The sequence below is a fragment of the Akebia trifoliata genome, chromosome 5 (genome assembly GCF_017979445.1).
Source record: "Akebia trifoliata isolate Shusen 1 chromosome 5, ASM1797944v1, whole genome shotgun sequence".
Lineage (NCBI taxonomy): Eukaryota > Viridiplantae > Streptophyta > Magnoliopsida > Ranunculales > Lardizabalaceae > Akebia > Akebia trifoliata.
In genome coordinates, this window is record NC_141379.1 from 22,349,640 (window position 1) to 22,372,995 (window position 23,356).

General features: G+C 37.1%; 1 protein-coding gene across 4 annotated transcripts in view; it reads right to left on the bottom strand.

Annotated features, from left to right (window-relative positions):
• LOC147401658 (ADP-ribosylation factor GTPase-activating protein AGD2-like) overlaps nucleotides 1-23,356 on the bottom strand; it is a 59,486-nt gene that overhangs the window by 11,250 nt on the left and 24,880 nt on the right. For 2 of the 4 annotated variants that reach the window (XM_086443020.1, XM_086443023.1), the window contains 9 exons: nucleotides 20,244-20,291; nucleotides 20,052-20,147; nucleotides 19,916-19,957; nucleotides 15,172-15,387; nucleotides 14,883-15,014; nucleotides 13,219-13,437; nucleotides 12,211-12,297; nucleotides 11,704-11,976; nucleotides 6,055-6,176 (listed from right to left, as the gene is read on the bottom strand). In XM_086443020.1, coding sequence (XP_086299146.1) covers nucleotides 6,055-6,176; nucleotides 11,704-11,976; nucleotides 12,211-12,297; nucleotides 13,219-13,437; nucleotides 14,883-15,014; nucleotides 15,172-15,387; nucleotides 19,916-19,957; nucleotides 20,052-20,147; nucleotides 20,244-20,291 — 1,235 coding nt within the window. The remainder of the gene's footprint in view (nucleotides 1-6,054; nucleotides 6,177-11,703; nucleotides 11,977-12,210; nucleotides 12,298-13,218; nucleotides 13,438-14,882; nucleotides 15,015-15,171; nucleotides 15,388-19,915; nucleotides 19,958-20,051; nucleotides 20,148-20,243; nucleotides 20,292-23,356) is intronic. The other 2 variants (XM_086443021.1, XM_086443022.1) reach the window with 2 other exon arrangements.

Genomic DNA, 23,356 nt, shown 5'->3' on the forward strand with positions numbered 1-23,356 from the left:
CAGAATCAATGATCCATGGTGAGGAAGTGGTAGAAACATTGTGTGCAGATGCAAAGGTACCTGAGTGAGCGAAGGTAGAAACTGGCTGAGATGAGGTCTCTATCTGATTGAAGAATTTTCTGAACTTGTCAAGCTCGGCTTGGGATAGAGATACCGAATCCGATGAGGATGTAGTAGCTGAATGAGGTGCTAAATCATTCATTTGCTGAGAAACTACATGAGCTGAAGACCGTTGAGACTGTTGACGATGCTGGTTAGGACGACCATGAAGTGCATAATAGCGAGCCTTCACATGACCCAACTTTCCACAGTGATCACACTTATGTCGCTGACGGGTAGGCAGAGACCCACTAGGGGACTGTGAAGAAGGTAGACGAGCAAGCATTGCAGAGTGATCTCCCGAAGAAAGGGGTATGACAGCTGCGCGACGACTCTCATCAGTCAAGACATAGGAATACGCAGTCTGTAGGGAAGGAAAAGGATCCATTCCCAATAAATGAACTCTCGCATACTCAAACTCATCCCGGAGACCTGCCAGAAATTGAAAAACGCGATTCTTGTCCAGAATTGACGCATATAATGTCTCATCAAGAGGGTCCTTCCAGGAGTAATACGAAGAATAAAATGTCAACTCTTCCCACCGAGCACGTAGTTGTGATATATAGGTAGTAACAGAAGAGTCACCCTGTGAGAGTCGAGAAATCTCACGCTCTAAGTTAAAAATTCGGACATTGTTTTGACGTTGCGAATAAATACTCTTTGTGGAATCCCATATCTGCTTTGCTGTCGAGGAGAACATAAAACGGCTGCGATGTGTGGTTGCATCGATGAAACTAGCCAAGAACGGACCATAGAATCATTAGCAAACCACTGAGAGTAAGAACTGTCGGTGTGTAGGTTGTTTGTCCGCCCCTGTGAGATAACCGATCTTCCCTTTTCCACCAATGAACATTTCAACCGATCGTGCCCACAGAAGATAGTTAGGACCATCTAATTTCACGGTAGTGATTTGAATGCCGGGAAAGTCGGTTGAATGAGACGGAAAACCACTCGACCCATTACTAGTACCAATGACCGAGGAAGAGGATGACTCAGAGGCCATCAAATAATCCGAGTACTTTGGTTTGAAGAGAGTTCGAGAAGATGAGAGCACAACTCCCTAGGATAAAGTGATCGCAGCACCCTAAAAGTGACAATGCACGATCAAAAGAGCTATAGGGGCTGATTAAATACTGTTGTGGGGGATCCAATTAATCATCACCGCAAGTATAAGTAATCAATGAGCAAGATAAGTGGGAGAACAGCTTCAAACAGCACTCTAATGTGATAGAAAAAACTTCGTAGGTGTTCAAAACACTGCCGGCACCCTCATATAACCACTACGTGAGTTAAACAATTAAAAAACACAGCCACCTGCTGTGATCGTAGGCCTCAGATCAGCGACTTGCAATGTCGATAAGACAGAACAGCCAATCTCTGTGATTGCAGGCCTAAGACTAGCAATCTGCTATGTCGCAAAGAGTCACAGCAGCTACCTTAGGTGTTGCCCAGTCAAAAAACAGCAATCTGCTGTATCGAAAGAACCCAAAACAAAAAACTGTTGTGTCGTAACCAAGCCTTGAGTGTCCACAATCGGAAAGCGATAGCAACTGTTATGTCGCAAGGGGCCAAAAACCAATCTGCTGTGTCGCCAGGCTCTAAACAGCCACCTTAAGGGTCAAAAAACTCAATCTGCTGTGTCGCCAGGCTCTAAACAGCCACCTTAAGGGTCAAAAAACTCAATCTGCTGTGTCGCCAGACTGAATCTTCAACAAAACAGCACCTTGCTGTTATCGCCAGCCCTAGACAGCAACATTGCTGTGTGTACAGCCTGATCACAGGCTCCAAGCAGTCCTCAACTCCCTATCGCATGATGCGATTAGGGTGTAGAGATTGATTTAAGGAAGAGGAAGGTGATAGGGTTTGTGGCAGAAGGAGTGGGAGACGATGGAGATAGAGAGAGCTTGGCTCTGATACCAAGTTCAAATTAAGAGAGAAAGAGATTGATTGATTCATTAGCCCTAATTAGGCTTAAGTATTACATAAGATAATTAAAGAAGTGAAAAGACTAAAATAACCCTATAGGTTTATTTAACACTTTCAGATTCTTGATTTTAGTTATCAAAAATTTTCTTGAAACACATGTTGAGACCCGTCAATCGAGATGAGTGAAGAAAGAATTTGTAATTTGACTATTTCATGTTACTATATTGGTTATACAGTTATTAGTCTCAAAAGGAATAATTATAAAATCATAACTATATCTTTCAATAATTCTTTGAGATACGCACTACGATTAGATAAGGATTAAAGGTTAACCAAGGAATTAATCAAGCGAACAAACATCACCATGATTACCCCTCAAAAATAAATAAAACTACCTAGGATGAATCATAAGATCACCTAGATCGAAGTTGAAACGAATATCAAAGAATTCCATCGAGATATGTGCAAAAATCAGATCTGATCGAGTATGACTAATAGAAAGATATAGAGAAATCAAGCAAGATAGACTATTAGATCGCGTAAATCGAACTTCAAGACATTGCCTTGGTATTCACGTAATTACTTGTAAGACGATCCGTGATCAAAGCATCATCAATGAGATCGAACTACACCATTGCGTAGACCTCATCGAATAAATGAAGATCGATTATGGGATCGTCAAAATTGACTCAAAACGAGCCTAGAAGTGTGATCCGAAATGTCATCCATCGAAGGTAACTTTGTATGTTACTACATGTAGTATATTATAGAAAAATCTGTCCTTAGTCACCTCAAACTGACTGCTTACATCAGCAACAACATTGTTGCAAATTACATATGGTCTTGCATGTAAGACTTGGTTGCCATGTTTCCAACCCACCTACCATGCATCCAATTACACTTATCACTTAAAAATTTGACCCTCTAATTGCTATCAATCTCACCATAGCTACCACATCAGATTTCCACTCAAAGATACCATGTCTTTGGCCCTATGCATTATCTCTAGTTAGAACTTAACTTGACCATGGTTGCTTTAAACTTTAACCAACCCCAACCACCCCTTAACTAGGGTGAAATTCTAACTAATCTTAGTTAACTAACTTGATCGTAGTTAGTTTATCTCCACCCATGATTAAATCTCAGCCCAATCTATATAATTTTATGCAAGCACTTCTTACAACTAGATCCTCTCTACTTATTCCATATGGCTCCATATTACCACCACAACTCATAGTTCTTTCCATTATATAAAAATTGTGTAAATCTCTGTCTCTACTTTTTCATGCATTCTCCATTGCCTAAGCATCTCTAGAAACCTCTCATCCCTTTAATTACCTTCACAAATCTTCATAACTTAAGCCTAGTGTATATGACTCTTCTAAAACTCTTCTCTCAACACCATTAAGAAGTTCTAAAGGAGTCTTAAAGAAAAATCAACAACCTTCTTAAGTCACCTAGTTTGGTATTTGAGAAGTCTTCATTTAATACTCATTAAGGTAATTGGTTTCCCACTACTACATATTCTAGTATATTTTTCATTTCTTTTAGCCAATTCTTATTCCTACACCATTCTTATTTATTAGGTTCTCCCTTTACTTAGAAACTATAACATCAACTCTTCTAGGAAAGTCCACCTTCAAGCATTCTTGAAGAGAAACACATACAACCTTAGGTAAGATCTGTTAGTAAAGGAAAATTTAGCAAGAATATGACCTATAAATATTTATACTTAATGAAGTTTTTTTGTATTTCAACCCAAAAGAACTCAAGGAAATGAAACCGGATCACGAAACCGAGACCGAGACCGAGGAATGGGGTTTTTGCGAGTTGTACTTGTGATTTGAGAAGGTATGTACCTTCTCACCATATGTAGGCCACCCAGCATGTTTTCTAAAATATTTGTATGGCTGATTTTAAAACTAATAGTTTTCAAAATTTACTTCATTCAACTTATTTGACATTGGAGGGAAAAATATTGTGTTTTATATTTCACTTGCCATATGTAGAATGATTTTCTTGGTTTAATTATGGTTATTTGATATGAATCAGTAGAGAAGAAAGTTTCAGAATGAGGATAAAGGATCTATTTGATGTAGTTCTCTCATACTCTTGAAAAAACTGTTTGGGCTTCCATTTACCAGGATAGAAAAGAATAGGGAGCCCATGTGACGTTTACATAAAAAATTCCAATTGGCACGATCATATGCCTTCTTTAAATATGCACACAACCCCTGGCTTTCCCGATGTTGTTTGCGAGTCAATGCATTCATTTTATGGGTTATCTCTTATTTCAAATACTTGGAAGAATATTTCAGTCTTCTTGATTGTTTTTTGGTTTGAATCTAAACTAGCATATTTCACTTAGTGGGTATACTTTTATATTGCATCATTGGCTTCAAAACGAGTTCTTTCCTAAGGAACACAAGACAATCAACAAATCGAACCAACTGCAATCAATACAAAAAGATAGATCCCAAGAGATAAGTAACCGATGTATGGAATTTTGTGTATGGAGATTCTATAGTATGGAGTCAACGATAATGAAGAGGTGCTCAGGTCATGATGCCACTGATCATCATAGCATCAAACAATACACCATTTATAACCAAACCAAGTAGCCAACCATCCTTATACCATCCATCACCACGCTATCATCCAACGATCATGAACCATGACAATCATCAACAAATTATTTACCCAATGAAGACACCCTATTTCTAGAACGTTTGGGGTCACACTATTTTTCAAAAGTGGGTGGTTGTAGTCGAAAACTTGGTTTTTTGTGCAAAGATACTAAAAAAAATAAGGTTTATGTTCTCAAGAGTTACCGGGCCTACATGCGTTAAGTCTCGAATGGACATAACCTGTTAGTGTTTTTTAGGTGTCAAAATATGGTAAAAATTTTGGCACATTAAAAGTAACGGAAAGTAATGGTATTTTAGTTATTATTAAAAAAAATGATTATGTTACTTTATATGGATGGCGAAGATTTGATAAGACATAACTTAGTTATTAGTGATTTTTGGGTGTCAAAATATGCTACAAAATTTTTGGCACATTAAAAGTGACAGTAATTAATGGTATTTTAGTTATTATTTAAAAAAAAAATTATGTTACTTTAGATGGATGGCTAAGATTTGATACTTAGGCTTTAAGTTCGGTTCTAGGGTTTTGTTTGCTTATAAAAAGGGGTTATATATGTAAAGAGACTTCAATTAACTACTAATATACTTTTACTTCTTTCAAAGCTTTGCTAACATTATTTAGCTTCAGTGTTTTGTTAAGGGTCACTTATAGAGGGATTTCAAGCCCTTTGGAAGAAAACTTTCAGTCTTCTTGCAAGTTTTTTCTAGTTTTGTATCAAAATTAGCATATTTCCCATAGATGGCATCGCTTTCTCCCCCATCACAAGATAGTGTTGAAAGGCTGTTGAGTTTAATTAGGTGAGCGGCAACTAATAAAGTGTTGGAATATAAAGGGGATGTAGGTCAATGTTGTTACAAGGTATCATCCATATTTGGCCTTTCCATGCTGACAATACATAATTTAAAATGTTAAGATAATGCTATGTTCATTTATTTCAGTTACTTCTTATTAGGAATGTGTTTCATGTTTGGTCTATCATATTATAGAGTTTAAATGTAGATTTTCTAAATATTTCCATCATTTTCCTGAAAATGCATAATTTCCTTTGTCAAAATATACCTCAGCATCAAAACTAATACAGTGGTTATGTATTATATATATGTATTTTCTTGGTTGTTCATCTCGACCAACCCTTTGTATTGTGTACCCTTTTTTCAATAAACCTTATACTTATCAAAAAATAAATTACGTATTTTCTTGAAATGCACTGCACAATTCCTAGTTAAATGATTACACAGTCAATAGAAGAAACTTAATAATACTAACTAAAAAAAAAAATCAACTTTTGAGACTTTAGTTTCCAGAAATATATTCTAAATTGAGGAAAGATCTGAATTACACAATGCATTTCCCATGCCTTTTAATCTTATGAAATAATACCTTTCATTCTGAAGTTGAAGCGATTCCTCCCACACAGAGTTACAGTAAGCATTACCTAGGTTACGAAATAAATCCAAGACCGTGGGCTCCCAAACCTTCACATCTAGTGTTATTGATCTCACCTGCAGTAGATGGGAAAATATTAGGTCATACTGCATACAATAAAATAACATGCTTCCATTGATAGGAGATTATCATGTACTATTTAATTGGCAAAACTAAATCCGAATCAGAATTACAAAAGGTACAAATTTAAAAGAAACGGATGATTAGATTTTTAGCTAGAAGATAGTAGAAAGTAACCATAGATATATGATAATGAATGTTCTTTCTTATGGACATGACTGGAGAAATCCTCATAATATCACAAATAATAAGGTTAATGTTTAGATATTATTGGAAAATCTAGTTATTTTAGCTCTAGTTATTATTTAGATATAGCTTTTATTTATTTTTGATTTGTAAGGGCAATTTTATCTTTTGACTATTTTATTAATATAAATTCATGCCAAGCTCTTAAAAAGAGACTTAACAATTCTTCTTGGTATCAGAGCCAAGGAATCTCCCCATCCATCCTTGGTTCCTCTCCTTCTTCCCCCCGTTATTCACTAAACCCTAACCTAGTGCAACTTCATTTGATCTTCATCCCCTTCTGGGGTCTTCTAATTTATTTTTTATCCTTTTATCGTATGTTGCGATAGGGATTTAAACACATGCTGCGATAATCTTTCTGCACTGTGTTTCTACCCTACGTTAGGGTTTGTTCACCCAAATTAAATTTATTTTTTTGCCCTACAATAACAACAGTGGCAGTTTTTGGGGTGTGCGACAGCAACTACTAGCATCTTTCCAACAACAACTATGTTATTAGCATCGTTTCTGCCCAGAGACAACCTCTATTAGCATTGTTACTGTCCTACTACAACAGCAGATGCTGTTCTTGGTGCTGCGACAATAACTATTAGCAATTTTCTTGGTTTTTGGTGTTGCAACAGCCTTTATTAGCATCGTTTATGCCCTACAACAGCAGTAGTGGCTGCTTAGATGTATGCGATAGTAACTAGGCTCATGCTTGGTGCCCTACGACAGCAGCAGTGCCTGTTTCGGTGCTGCTGACAGCAAACAATAGCAGTTTGGTGCCCAACACAGCAGAAGTGGCTGTTTTTTTGTGTTGCCGACAGGAATGAGTAGCAATTTTTCTGCCTTGCGATAGCAGCAATGGCTGTATATTATAGTAATAGAGGTGCTGCACCATTGATTTATCTTGTTCTTGTTGCTGCCCTTTGATAGTACTACTACGGGAGATTTCCCTTCGATCCAAAGTTTTTGTCGTTCATAGTGCGCAATGATGACAACTCACGAAACTAAGGATTCCAACACAATCCTGGGGGCAAGTTCCTCAGTCCAGCATATAACTAATGCCTTACTAGATGGTTGGAATTTTCAGTCTTGGTCTCGGTTTGTGCGACTTTATTTGGGTAGTAGAGGTAAATCTGGATGGCTTTTGGGCACTGTCATTAAACCACCCCTCACTGATCCCAAATTTGAACAATGGGAGAACACTATTGTTGGATGGCTACATAACTCAATGGAGTAGCGGATCTATATCATGTTCATGTATTATGAAACTGTTCCATGTTTGTGATCAGCCCTCACTCAAACATATGCTCACGCTAGGTATGACTGGAGGATCTATGAGCTTTACCGACATTGCCCAGGCTACCCAAGGAACACGGAGTGTAGTTGATTATTTTGGGTTTCTTCAGTCTCGTTGGGAAAAGCTCTCTCATTATGAGTCTATGGTTGAGTTATCTACAGAAACAGCCGGGTTTGTGATTAAGAGGATTGCTCGACAGCAGACATACTAGTTTCTCATTGGATTATGGCCTGAGTTTGAGGCACTTCGGACCCAAATCCTTAATACCACTCATTTACCTCTTTCATTTGAGATATTTGCGACCATTGACAATGATGAGCATCGTCGTCGTATTGTTCCTTCTCAAACTCAGGTCCTTGGAATCCTTTCTACTCCAACTACAAATTAGATGGTTCTAGCAGCTAACTCGAGTTTTCCTAACTCAAGTACCCCGGGATCTGGGAATTGTGGTCGTGACAGTCATGGTTATGGTAAAAAGGAATGGCTTTACTTGCAATCATTGTGGGAAAGCTGGCTGTGAGAAATCCCACTGCTTTCAGCTCTATTCCTATCTATTGCGATCTCCCGTCACTCCGTCTTTGGGACAGTTTGCTCCCTGTGCCGCTACAGTGGAGTTACCATCTATTCTTCTCAGTGACCCTCTATCTTCACTCAGTACTATTGATTTGCAACTACAAACTCAGATTGCCACTATTGTCCGAGATAAGATTCATATTCACACTCTTTCATCTTCAACTATGGCTTCAATTATTACGCCGTTAAATACATCCTCTGCTTTCCATATCACTCAGCCTGGCTCTGCTCCACTGACATGGGTTATTGATTATGGTGTCTCTTATCACATGACCGATGAGTCTAGTCATTTTACTTCTTCTACGTTTCCTACTACTCATAGAGAGATTCGCCTTGCTAATGGATCTCTATACCTATCCACAACAAGAGTATCATCCCCTTATCCTCTAAGATCTCACTGGACTTTGTATTTTATGTCCTTCATCTATCTCTTAATCTTATGTCTATTAGTAGTATTATTAGACCTCTAAATTGCTCAGTTACTTTTTTTTCCTACTAGCTGCATTTTTCAAAACCTGACTTCAAGGAAGATTTTTGGCAAGGGGTATGAGAAGAATAGGTTGTACTTGTTTGGATCTCAGCTTACTGCGGTTCCAGCTTCTGTGCGAGTCACACCTTTCTTCTCAGACTTTAGATTTATGGCATGCTCGCTTATGACATGCCAATTTTCAACGCTTATGTATTTCCTACTTTAAAAACTGCTTGTAGAAGGCATTAATGTCAGTGCTCTATGTGTGAACTTTTTAAACACACGTACTTCTTACATTCCTCATATGCATCGAGTTAATGCAATATTTGATTTAGTTCATTCTGATGGGTGAGGGCCTTCCCCTATTACTGCTTTTAATGGTTATAGATATTATGTTACATTTATTGATGATTATTCTCGTTGTACTTGGGTTTTATTGGAAATAATCTAAATGTTATTTTAGTCCTAGTTATTTTCTAGTAATAACTTTTGTTTATTTCTTATATATAAGGGTAGTTTTGTCTTTTGACTCTTTTATTATTATAAATTCCTACCAAGCTCTCAGATTGAGATTGGACAATTACTTTTTCTAATTTTTCTTGGTATCAAAGCCTTAAAGGACCCATCGACCTCCACTCCTTGGGTTTTTCTCCTCTTCGATTCTTGGAACCTTGAATTTTCTCATCTCCTTCCCTTTTTTCTTCTGATTCGTGATACCCTAATCACATGTTGCGATAAGGATTGTAACTTTTTTCACATACTGCGATTTTCTGCACTATGTTATACCCTACGATATGGCTGTCTGCCTCATAATAGGTTTTATTTTATTTATCCCTAGCCTGCACCAACAATTGGGTTTTTTTCCAGAGTTTGTTAAACTAGTGTGTGGCCTGTGACATCAATAGATTGTTGTTCTGTCACCTTCGACAATAAGAAAGGATTGTTTGGGGACTTGCGATAACAGCATATAGCCCCTTGGTGTTCAGCGACAGCAATAGATTGTTGTTTTGTGACTTGCGACAGTGTTTGTTTGGGGACTTGCGACAGCAACGGGGTCAGATTTAGTGACTTGCGATGGTGACTGTTTGGAGGACCTGCGACAGCAACAGGTGGCTTCTTGGTGACCTGTGATCAGATTTGGTTACCAACGATTATTTTTTGTGGCTGTTTTTTGATGATCTGATATCAGATTTGGAAATTTGGTGTTCTACGATTATTTTGGTGGTCTCAACAATAAATTGTTGTTAGGCGACCTACAACAACAAAGGAAGCATCCTTGGTGACCCGCGACAGTAGCAGGATCCTTTTTGATTGCATGCGACTGGGCTGGTGGTTGTTTGGTGGTCTGCAACTCCAGTTTGGGGGCTTCTTGGTGGCTATTTGGTGGTCTGCACAGACCCCAACCTTGTTTGGTGATCTGCGACTGTGTTTGTGGTCTAGGAGTTGTGTTGTTTGGGTTGTTTGTAGTCTTTCTACACTTGATTATTGGTCTTCCTTTTATTCATTTGTCATTGAGAGTTATGATATTGTATCAGTCTTGGTCTCGATTCGTGAGACTATTTGGGAAGTAGAGGCAAATTTAAGTGACTTTTGGGTACTATTACTACTCATTGTGGCCGAGAGGACCGTAGTCTTGGTCAAGGGAATATCATGACTCGACATAGATCATAAGAGTCAACTACGTTTCAAACCAAGAAGACTCAAACAAACCAAAGTTTGAATCATGTAGGGGCGGAGCCAGGATTTTTTTTTTGTAGGGTGGGCAAACTAAACTTAACTGGTAAATTTGAGTTTGAAGCTGACTGGTTTTGGGGAGGAAAGTTCAAAGGTCTTCTGGTTAGATCTTGAAGAGAATGGCATTTATGTCATTTTTCATTAGTTTATGAGAGAAGACCTAAGTCAAGAGAACAATGTCATCATGTTAAAAACAGTGTATGTCAAAGATTCATCAAGACCTCGGTCTTCTCTAATAGATTAATACAAAATGACTTGAACACCCTCGTCTTTAACCAAAAACCTTTTTGATTTCTTTTCTCAAAAAAGTCAACTTCAACCTCTTGCGTAAAATCTTTTAACCTAGTCTTCAACCTAAATTAACCTTCACATCTTAAGAATAACGTATGATTTTTGAAGTAGATAATAATGAGATTTTATTTTTTGATAGAAAATTCTAGAAGTTTATACAAAGGATTAAGGTGAAGTTAAAAATAATGGATTGCAGATGAGGCTATATAGATTAAAATTAATTTAGTATAGAGGTTGAAGAGCTTGAAGATGGCTGGTTTTAGGAAGAAAAATGAAGGATTTTTGACCGTTAATTGAAAATGAGGATGTTTAGATTATTTTTTATTTGTTTAGAAAATAAGAACAAGGTCAAAGGGGAAATAACATATGCCTGAAAACATAGGGGTATCTTATATACTCAAAAATGTAGATGAGTGTCTAAATGATCCAAAAATTTGAGGGCTTGGGGGCATATCACTAATTTGAAAACAAAGGAGGTATATCTCAAATACTTGCCAAACAATAGGAGTGTTTAAGTCACCCCAAAATTGAGGGAGGGGGCAACAGGGTCAAATAGGACATTTCATCAATTTAGCAAATTGAGGATATCTCAAATATTTACCAAAATACAAAGGGGTTCTAAATCATCCAAATATTTGGAGGGAGGGGGGCAATGCAGTCAGAAGGGCATGTCATTAGTTTGGAAACACAAGGGGTATCTCAAATACACTAAAACATGGAGGGGTTATATGTAACGCCCCCTCTCGCCCCACCTTGGCTCTGCCCCTGGAACGATTGTTCAAGTGGCTAGACACATTTGCAGCCAATGGGTCTCTTTCCCTTAGGAGGAGGAACGATGTTCCATGTATAATTTTTTCAAGGCTCAAGAGAGTGACAATATGGAAACAGATCATTTATCATGTTATAAGTTTAAAATATATCAAACCTTTGAAATGTGAACTCCAAGATTTCGATGAACACCGGAGCATTCAATGCACAACAGAATTCCAAGATTTAAAGATGCCCAATCGGGTTCAAGAGCACTGCATTCTGCACAAAGATCATTGCCTGGAATTTCTCTGAGAATCCTGGAAACACCATCCTGTTCTTTGACTTTCATGTCATCCTCTGAGTTAACATGGCCATCTAGTAATGAGTAATCCAGACCATCATCATTAGCAGAGCTGTTGATGTTTGCCTCCTTTCGTCCAGAAGGAAACTGATATTTATCCATCAGAACACTTGTTAGTAAGAACTTGAACATTTGCATGAAAGGCCTGGCTAATTGCACCCACCATTTGTGCTCACTGCACTCACTTAAAGCACATTTTAGGGTGAGATGTATAGCAGAAAGTGGGTGCCCTGAGCATAAAGTTAGGTACAAATAGAATGGCCCGTGCATGAAATATACAATGTAATCATGAGGTTCCATGAAAAAAAGGATGCGAGCAACCTGATCCAGGAAAGGAGAGTTTAAAAGGGATGTAATAACTCCTCTGATTTTATCAATCCAGCCCATTCTATCTGCTTCATTCTCGGCCTGTCAAAACAATGAGAGCAGAAAATATAAGCATAACGTTCCATGAAATATCCACCATTGACAGCTGGATTCTGAGAAAATGAAAACAACCACTCTTAAAACATTACTGAATAAACAAATAAGTAAAAAACTATCTCTATTCATAACCAAAGGAATTATCCAAATAAAGAAATAAGAAATGAATTTTCTGGTTAATAATCATCAACCATGTAACATAAAATGGTTCATGGCTGCAACACCACCAAAGCTGGTGGCTCTAGCATCTCTACCATTAGTGAGTGGACGCACCCATTGCAATACAAGAGCCAACTAAGAGCACTAGTTCAAGGAACAGCCCAAAATTGTGCTGATCTGACTACCCAAAATTGGAAGCATTACTCCACACCTCTGACCAACTTAGCTACGTTGGGCTCCCTTTTTGTCTTCGTTTGGAGTGACGGGTTCCTTTCCTTCTTCAATGCGGCAGATATTTCAGTTTTGGCTTTATTGGGGCTGCCCTTTTAGAAGATCCAAGAATATCCGGTGGAGCATTTTACCCTTCGCAATGTGATGGAGCATTTGGAAGGACAGGAATTGTCGTGTCTTTGAAAACAAGGAGAGTTCCCTTCAAGACAAAGTATTCTCTGTTTTTGGCCTTCTATACTTGTGGGGGAAGTTGTTCAAGGAGTTTAAGGGTATTCAATTTGGGGATTTCATTGTTAGGTGGGATTTGGTATATAACTTAGAGCTCCCTTAGTTTGTTTCAGATGATGATTGGGTAGTCAATTGGAGCTATCTTGAACCATGTCCATCCACAAAATGGCTCATCATATACATACATTAATGAATCAACATGTAAACAAATAGGTGAATAGAATGGGAAAGGCTCCCCAATCCGTGATGGGCAATCATGCCATGTTATATTCACACTTCATAAATCACCTGTAATGTGTAAGCCTTTGATGGAGAAATTATTCTGAAGCAAAGTCTCAGATCAGAATGCTCTGCATCGATCTTTATTGTCGACATACGGAGATCAACTGTACGGCACCCAAGGTTTTCTTCACTCAGTGATGATGCCCTATTGTGCCTTGATCTGAACCTACCAAACACACTATTACCATGCTCAGATGTACCACTTGATTGATGTGAATTTGGACCCTGGTAGAATAAATAAAAGCATATTTAGCTTAAGATTCTAACAGATGATTTTCTGAAAACACTTTCATGCTGCAGTATTAAAGTAACTAGTGATTTGGAAAGACCAAAGTAAAATTATATAATGAATGTAGTTGACAACACAATAAAAAGGTAAAATATCTAGTGACATGAGAAGGGAATTTTAAGTGCACAACATTATGTGTTTACTAGATAGAATTCGCAATTTTTCCTTAAATAAACACTGATATTGTTGCCTTATTCCAATCATAGTCACCAAGTCGGAGTTCGGGAATAAGTCGGCAAGAGGAAAAAAATCGAAAAAAATGGGGAAAAATCAAGTTAGGGTTAGGACTGTAATTGTTCCTACTAAGTGGTATTCTCATGTTATATCATTAAATACCATATTGAACTATAATAATCAATTACCAAAACCCCATATTGATTTCATCCATGCATGCACAAGAAGTAACCACATGTCCACAATATGGTCTACATTTATATTGTTCAAAATATTAAAAAAATGGCCATCATAAGTCCAAGTCAGGATTCATCAACTCGTTAAAAACATCAAATTCAATATCATCCTCATTTACATAATTATTATCTTATGTTTTATTTGTAAAATGGTCAACATCATCTTCATCAAGGTCATGTTCTCTTACTAGTGCATCAATGTTGTTTTTCATTTTTCCTGATTTAACCGCAAAGTTCGTGATTTAATTGTAAAATTCACGATTTAATAGTAAAGTTCGTGAAAGTCGTCTTATTAAAAAGTCACAATTAAATTGATGAAGAAAAAAGTCAAGATTTAATTGGGACTTTTTCAAAAAGTCAGAGACTTTGGTGACTATGATTCCAATGCCCTTACAACCAGAGATTAGAACAACATAAAGAGGCAATGAAAATTGCTGTCACTATGAACCTGGAATAGCACAACTTGTGCGCACAATACAACTGTTGTGCCTATTTGAGAAACTAACTTCTTGAGACTGGAAATAACTTTAATAAACACAATTGCTGAAAATCGAAGCACACTGACCATGAAATTTTCTGGGAAAATTACAGGGGCTCCCGTGGTTACAATGAATTTACAAATGTCTTTTACATGTTCACTTTTGCGGTTAGAGTTTTATTTGGTCGTGGCAAGTTTGCATTTAAAGGTATAAACAAGCAAAGCTTAACTCATCCGAGCATGGCAGATGCATCAATCAAGATCATGGATTCATCCATATTTTGGGAGATAACAATTAGCTAACTCGGCGTCATAAAAAACAAAAATTAGCTAACTCATTTGCTAGAGAATGACTTTGAAAGTTATCATCACTGGATGGGTACTTCCATAGTGCTGTTGCTTCTCAACGAAATCCATTAATGAATAAAAACAAACAGTTAAGCTTCCAGAAAAATGAAAAGAAAAGAACAGCTAAAAGAACCAGAAAACATACTGCAGGTTTTGTTCCTTTATCTCGATAATAATATAAAGTCCCACGACTGTCAAGGACAAAGAACCTCCGCTTCCAATCTCCTCTTATATTCGAAGACCGTTTCAGGAGATAACCTTGTTTGATTATCTGGACCTTAAAAAAAATGAAACAGCTTCCTCCAATAAGTAACTGGAGATATCTAAGCAGCAATACCATGAATCAAATCAAAAACAATATGCAAGTTAAAATAGAATCTGATAATGAATCTCCTTTTCTAGATCTGTAAGAAGAAACTATGTAGACCAATTACCTCCCTGTTAGCAGTAGACTGCATCAGTGCTTCTATGTTCTTGTAAGAACTTGTACCAACAACATGAATACCATCGCCACTAGTTGAGGTCTCCACATTACCGGAAGCTCGTATATTGTCTAGCTCAGCCTGGGTTCTGAACTCCTGAATCCTCTCTGCAAGTTTGTCTTGTTCAACATTGGCCATTTCTTTTGATTGTTGTGCATATGTCAAGACCTGGTTTCAGAATAATGCACATGAACCACGACAACAGCAATGAACAACAGCAATAAACAACAGAAAATAGCAATGCCCATTAGCCTTGTTTGTTCAGTCTACAAAATCATCTCCAAAATCCTGGCTTCCAGATTGGAAACGGTTATGCCTTGATCATTGGTCAGGAGCAAGGGGCTTTTGTGAAAGGTCGTCGAATTCTAGAAGGGTTCCTGATAGCTAATGAGTGTATCGATTCAAGAAGACATTGAGAAAACTTTTGACCACATAAACTGAAATTTTCTGTGGTATCTCATGACTAGGATGGGCTTTGGGTAAAGATGGATTGAGTGGATTAGGAAATGTGTTCCCTCAACAACATTTTCCGTCCTAGTTAATGGTTGTCCAGCGGAGTTCTTCAGAAGCTCTAGAAAGCTAAGACAAGGGGACCCCCTTTCTCCTTTTCCATTTAACATTGTAGCTAAATCCTTGAGCAAGATGATATCTAGATTCATCAATGTTGGGGCTCTAAGAGGGATCAGCGTGAATGAGCATGGCCCAAGTGTATCACATCTTCAGTTTGCTGTGATACCCTTATCTTTTAGATGCTTCACCTGACCAAGTGTTTTTTCTCAGTAGTTTATTGAGCTGGTTTGAAGCACTTTCAGCACTTCCCATCAACTCAAGGAAGGGAGATTTTCGAGGTGGGAATGTCCCTGACATTCATGTTTGGGCCGAATTCTTAGGCTGTCAGGTTGGGACCCTTCCCACAATTTACCTTGGGCTGCTCCTTGGAGCTAGTTACAGATCGTCTAGTATTTTTTTTTTTTTTTGATAGGTTAAAATTATATTAGAATAAAGGGGACAAGATGGCCCCAAGGATACAAAACTTATCAAAAGGGAAAAAGGGAAAAAACCACAAGAGAAAAAGTTATCTCCCAAATTAAATACGAAGTCCCAACAAGCAACAAAGTCTTCAAAGAAAAGCCCCTTGATTCTTTAAAAGTCTTTCCCCAAAAAAATAGCAATCCCAATACATTAAGAGTGAACTCGTTAGAAGATAGTTCCTTTCCTTTCAAAGACCCCAACAAATGGCAAAGGGCAGAAGGCTCCACAAAATTCGCTTCGAATGTCTTAAAGGAGAACCCCAAAACAGCCACAAGTCAAAAAGGTCTCAGATTGTCCTTGGCAAACAACCTTCCATACCAAAAGGCCAAGGTAATGGAACCACAAGCGATACCTCATGACACAATAAGAAGATGATCTTCAGTCTCTGCATTTCTCATACACAAAACACAAAAGTTTGGAGCCTGTAAACCTCTTCTAATAAGTTGGTCCATGGTGGTTAACCTACCCAACGTTGCTTGCCACACAAAAACAAAAAATTTTGAAGGAATCTTTGTATCCCTACGGTCCTCTATCCCAAAATGAGCAATAACCACATCACTATCTCTAAAAGCTGCTCCACACTACTCAATTCCCAATCATTAAAGTCTCTCCCAAAGTCAAAATCTCACACCCTCTCCAATTCTTCACTCACCAAGAATGAGTCAACCGCCATCCTCTTTTTTACTGACACCACAAAAAGATCCAGAAAAAGGTCCTTCAAAGCAGTATTTCCATACCATCTATCTTCCCAAAAATGAATTTTATTTTCCCTCCCCACTTTAAACTTCACCTTTCTTTGAAAAGAAGATAAACGACCCAAAATTCATTTCCAAACCCTGCACCCATACGTCCCTTTAGCTTCTTTTGTTTCCCAACCCAACTCCTACGTCCTGAACTTATTAGCCATCACATCTTTCCAAAAGCTACTCTCCTCCTCACAAAATCTCCACATCCACTTAGATAGTAAAGCATAATTCATCATAGCAAAACTTCAAAACCCAAAGCCCCATTTATCTTTAGGCAAGCAAATCTTCTTCCAACTCACCATATAAAACTTAAATCTTATCCATCTATAATTCCACGCTAAGGAGGATTGAGAATAAAGACAAGAAATAGTTGGGAATACTAACTAGGGTACTCTAAATTAAAGTCATCTTCCCCCCTTTAGATAAATACATGGCTTTCCAAGCACTCAACCGTCTAGCCATTCTTTCCAAAACTGGATCCCAAATCTCCTTACTTCTAGAATTCGCATCAAGGGGAAGGCCAAGGCCAAGATAGGAGTTAGGCAAGAATCCCACCTTAAAACCTACTGATGCCACCAACACCTCAACCCCATGCACAACAAAAACTCCAATCACCATACTCTTGAGATTTACTGGAGTACTAGAGACTGCCTCAAAACACCCAAGAATACTACCAAGGAACCACAACTACGAAGCCAATAGTCTAGAAAAATGATAGTGTCGTCCACGAACTGTAGATGGGATATAAGATGCCCTTGACTTCCAACTTTGAAACCCAACAACCTACCATTGAGCAATGCTTTTGAGATCGTCCAATATTTAGGAGCCTACCATTGGTTGGGTCAGGAATATCTTAGGCTCATGGAAAGCAAGATACCTTTCAAAAGGGAGCAAATTGACTCTAATTAAGAGCACTCTCTCAAGTATCCCCATTCAATTTCTCTCTCTATTTTCTATCCCCAATAAAGTAGAAGCCCAATTTGAGAAATTAGTTAGAGATTTTCTTTGGAATGACAAAGTGCGTCATTGCAAATTCCACTGGGTTAATTAGAAGTTGGAGTGTCATCCTAAGAAGAAAGGTGGGCTGGACATAAAGAGTTTTAAGACGTTCAATCAAGCATTGTTGGGAAAGTGGCTTTGGCAATTAGGCATTGATATGGACAACCTCTAGAGGAAAATTATTAAAGCAAAGTAAGGGGAGAATTTGATGGAACTGGGAGTGTTCCCCAAGTTGTGTCTTTTATGGTTGTAACGTTTGGAAAGGTATTTGGAATCTGACTAGGGAGTTCAGAAAGCATATTGGTTTCAAGTGGGAATTGGTAGTCAGGTTTTCTTTTGGGAAGACAAAAGGTGCAATGAGTCCGCTCTTCAGGATCTATTTCCAAGACTTATCAGATAAAAAGAGTTTGCCTACGTCTTCTTTCTTGATTACATCAAATGGGGAAGCGTCCTACGATATTGGATTTAGTTTTAACGATTGGGAGTTTCAACATGTAACCTCCCTCATTAGCCTTCTATCTTCTTTTAATCTTGATGTCCATGCAGAAGATTACATGACTTGGATGAGTATCAACAATGGTATTTTCTCTATAAGTTCTTTTTATTCTGCCCTTGTTGGAGATGTTATCGAGCCTTTCCCAGCATCGTCAATCTGGGTTCCTTCCATCCCCACAAAAGTGTTCTTTTGTTTGGGTGGCGGCCTTGAATACACCCCTAACCTTGGATCATCTTAGATCTGAAGGTTTTTTGTGTTGGATTTTTGTTTTTTGTGTAAATCGAACGGGGAGTCCGTTGACCACATTATCCTCCACTGCTCTTTGGCTTGGTCAATTTGATCCAACTTCTTGTCCATTTTTCATGTTCCTTGGTGCCATCCTTGTTCAATAATCCATCTTTTTTTTTCTAGTTGGAAGTCCAACACCTTTTTTGTCAGGGGGGGGATTTTGCAGAAGTTGAATATGTTTGCTATTTGTTGGGGATTATGGAAGGAGAGGAATGGGCACGTTTTTTAGGGCAAGGAACACTCATTTTTCGGATTTAATCACTACTATAGAGGGCTTTTTATTTCTGTGGTGCAAGCAATTTACAGAGTTTGGAGGCCTCTTTTTGAGGATTTTTTCTTTAGGTGGGATATTGTTTGTAAGGGGAGGGTAGTCTTTCATTTTCGGTCGTCTCTCTCTTTGAGGATATCTTGTCCTCTCATCAATAAATTTTACACTTACAAAAAAGGAAAAACAATAACTTAACTGAATAGGTATCACTAAGACTAAGAGTTAAGACCCAACTTACTTTAAGTGGACTACCTTTAAATATAATACCCGTTTTTTTTATAAGAAAAGAGATTAATTAAAAAAGGGTGGTCGAGATTACCAACCCAAGAAGGATACAAGCCCACAAACAAGAAGACTACGGAAAAACTAAATCACAATCCCCATCCCATCTTATAAGAAAATCTTCAAAGAAACTATATACTTTAAAAACTACCCCCCCCCCACCCACCCACCCACCCACCCACCCACACACACACAAAAAAATATAAAAAAACAAGATTGAGATAATAATCTCATCAACAGAATGCTCATTTCCTTCAAATATACAACTATTCATTTCCACAAACAATTACAAGAAAAACATGGTGGCTGTTGTTTTAGAGAAAGTTTTAAGATTGGGTATCTATCCAATTGACAAATAAAAAACTTACCAAAAAAAAAATATCCAGTTGGAAAAAGAAAAAAAAAAAGTTTTGACTCAAGTTTCCTTGTTGGACCAATGGAAAGGTGGGTTCGACCCCTTAGATGTGTCTCATGTATTTGGTAGAGGCAGGGGGAACAATTTCGTCCTTTCCAAATCTAGACCTTTTTGGTGAAAGTAACCCCACCTGCCATATCTTCAAGCAATTACCAAGGGCGACAATTTACCTCGTGAATGAATGGCTCCATCTGGCTCAATAACTCATATCCCTAATAAGATAAATGAATTAACTGAGTTTAGTCTAAATAGATGAAAATAATAACTGAAAAGATCATTGTCTTTATAGTTACTCTTAAAACGCACCAGCTTAAAATATCTTAGATGAGCATCCATAATGGCACTAATGGATTCCAGAAATTCGTACTTTTTCTTTGCTTCGATATTTGTGAGGGCATTTACCTGAATTCCTTAGAACAGAAGAATAATTCCTTAGAACCAAAAAATTAAGCTGAAAAGCAAATAAAGGATTGCAAATACATAACACAACATACATACTAGATTGAAGCGACATCTCTCAAATGCTGACTTCGAGTTTTGTAGATCCTGTATAAAATGAAGGAACAGTCCTTTAATTTGACAAAAACCAAGTGCAATAATAATCCATGTAACTTAAGGGCAGGAATATCTACTGGTCTCCTACACTTAAGGTAATGGGCCTGCGACATGCTAACCAGAAGCATTGTACCAATATTAGCGATAACTCTTATCATGATTTTTCATAGTAAGTTTCTTTTTTTGATAAGCATAAATTTATTTAGAGGAAAAAAAAAAAAAAAGAGGTTGAGGAGACCTATTTTAGTACCCAAAAAATGGGATTGTTAACAAACTTTTTTTTATAGCCCTTGGGTTGTTAGCAAACTAAAAACAATGCTAATCCAATAATCTAAACCCTCTAATTGTTGTTAGGATGGGTGCATCCAAGAGGTGATTAATCTTTGGACTACCAAGATTTAGTACCATGAATATGTTCAGTTTAGTGGCCACACTGATTTTTGGGCCATTGCTTTTGTGTTTTCCTAATTGAAGGTTCTCAAACATCTAGTTAGGAACATTTAATAAAATTTGTTATTAACAAACCAGACTTTACTAGGATTGATACCAATACCTACAATTAGAAGTAGCAATAGCCATGGTGGTAATGTCGTAAAAATTTAAAATCATATTTTAAACAATAATATCATCATTATCATGAAATCTTTATCTCAAAGATCTGGTGTCGACTATTCAAATCATGTTCCTCTATTCAGTTTTGTCCAGAGTCGCATCTTCTATAATTGAAAGTGTGTTCATATCCGCTTTCACTATCTCAATCAACTTTCTTTTGGGCCTTCTTCTCACTATTTTGAAATCTTCAACTTGTATATTATTTTCAACTGATACTGTAATCGGCCTTTGTTGAATTTGCCCAAACCATCAGAATAGACTCTCTTATTTTATAGCTTATTGAAGCTACTCCCACATTATCTCGAACGTTTTCATTTTTAATTTTAAATTTCCGAAGTCTTTCCACTCATCCATCTCAACATCCTCACATCAGTTATGCTCAATCTACTAAAGTGATGTTTCTTGACCACCCAACATTTAGCTCCATAAAGCATAATTAGTCTTGATGTCGTCTTAAAAAAATTTCTTTTAATTTGTTTAATATGAATCAATTACAAAGCAATTCAAAAGCGTTGAACCATTCGGATCCAATTCTATGGGCAACATTTTCCTCAATCACTTTGTCGTCGTATATAATAGACTTGAGGTAACAAAAATGGTCACTTATGGGTCTTCTAGACCATCATTTTTTTTTTTACTTGAAATTACCAAGATTTAAAATGTTGTATCAGAAGATTTTTTTCGGTCAATGAAAAAATCAATACTGTATTGGCCAATATATATGATACAAACCCCTAACAATCAATGTTTCGTATTGGTTTCGGTCGATACACTCCAATATTTTGAACCATGGGCATTACTCATGGATTTTAGTACTAAATTTACACTAAATGTACTAAGTCTTTAATGCGAAATACAAATCAAACAAACGGCGAAGGGTTCCAATGGAAAATTTGTAATTATTTAGGTTTTCATTTATTTGGATCTAGATTTATCGTTTTATCGTTCGCGATTATTTTAGATTAGTTATTTATTTTGTTTTTTTCTTTAGGGATTTAATTTTATGTTTTTTGGGCTTATTTTCATGTTTTATTGGCCCATGGTCTGAAAACAATATTTAGAGGCAGTTTAGTAATTTTAGTTTTTCTTTTACTTAAGTTTATTAGGGTTGAAAAATTAAGAGAGAGAAACTTATAAAAATTAGGTTATTAATTTGGTGTTTTAGTTTGATTAAGACTCTTAGATTTATTTTCTTCAAATAAATTGTATTAGGACTTTTTTTAATGAAGAATGATGAATAAAAAGAAAGCTTGAGCTTGATCTTCCCAACAATGGGTGTGGTGTGAGGCCATTTTGGAGTAAGTCCAATATAACATTCTTTTCTTCCAATCTTTATTTTTCTTTTTATTATTTTCTCTTTAACTTTATTGAATTCTTGATTCTTGATTCTTAATTCTTGATTCTTGATTCTTGAAACTCCTTTTGTGATTCTTGAAACTTACAAACCTTTAACCAGTTTTATTGGGATTATGGCAATACTTGCAAAAGGTAATAATTAAATTACCCTAAACCTTCCCTCCAACTAAATACCCTAAACCTAATCATAATCTCTAAACCTTCTCCTAATCGTAATTTTAAAATGTTGGAAAACTTTGTATTTTACATCCAATTGAGATTTTGGAAACCATTTTCCTTTTGTCTCCCAGATCCTTGCTCAAAATCCTAAACCAAATTCACTAAAGCCCCTTATTTTCTTTTCTCCCTTCATGGTCCTGCATCAGATTTGGTATCAGAGCCTAAGTTAAGGCAACACAAATTAGCAGATCGCATTGAATGGAGATGGACTCAACAAAGATGTTCTTAGAAGAGTTGAAAAATATGTTGTCAAAATTACGTCAAACGTGCCACTCTCGAGCATATTTTCGCATTGTTTGTGACCATATTATAAAAGAAAGACAACAAAACTTGTGCTCCAAGTGCAATCATTTTGGACACTTTAAATTGGAGTGCTCGAACAAGGATAATGAAGCAAATGTGATGAAAATACATAAATCTAAACTCAAGACGAGTAATGAAGAATGATGAATAAAAAGAAAGCTTGAGCTTGAGCTTCCCAACAATGGGCGTGGTGTGATTTTCTTGTAGTTCTTTGTTCTTGATTTTTTTTTTCTTGAAACCCCTTTCTTGATTCTTCAAACCTACAAATCTCAACTCTTAATCCTTTCCCCTTTTCTTTAACCTTTATCCCTTTTCATCTATCCTACTAAATGCCATAATTGTGGGAAAAAAAATTATTTTTACCTCAAATCCTTAACCCAACCCCCAACCAAAATTCCCTAAACCCCCTTATTTTTCTTTTCTCCCCTTACCGTCTTGCATCAGTCTTGCTTCTACTTATTTTGAATGTTTTGAGGTCAATGCTTTGTATCAGTCTCGACTGATACACTGATATTTTGAGCCATGAGCATTTCTCTTCATGGATTACACTCCATATACTGGGTCTT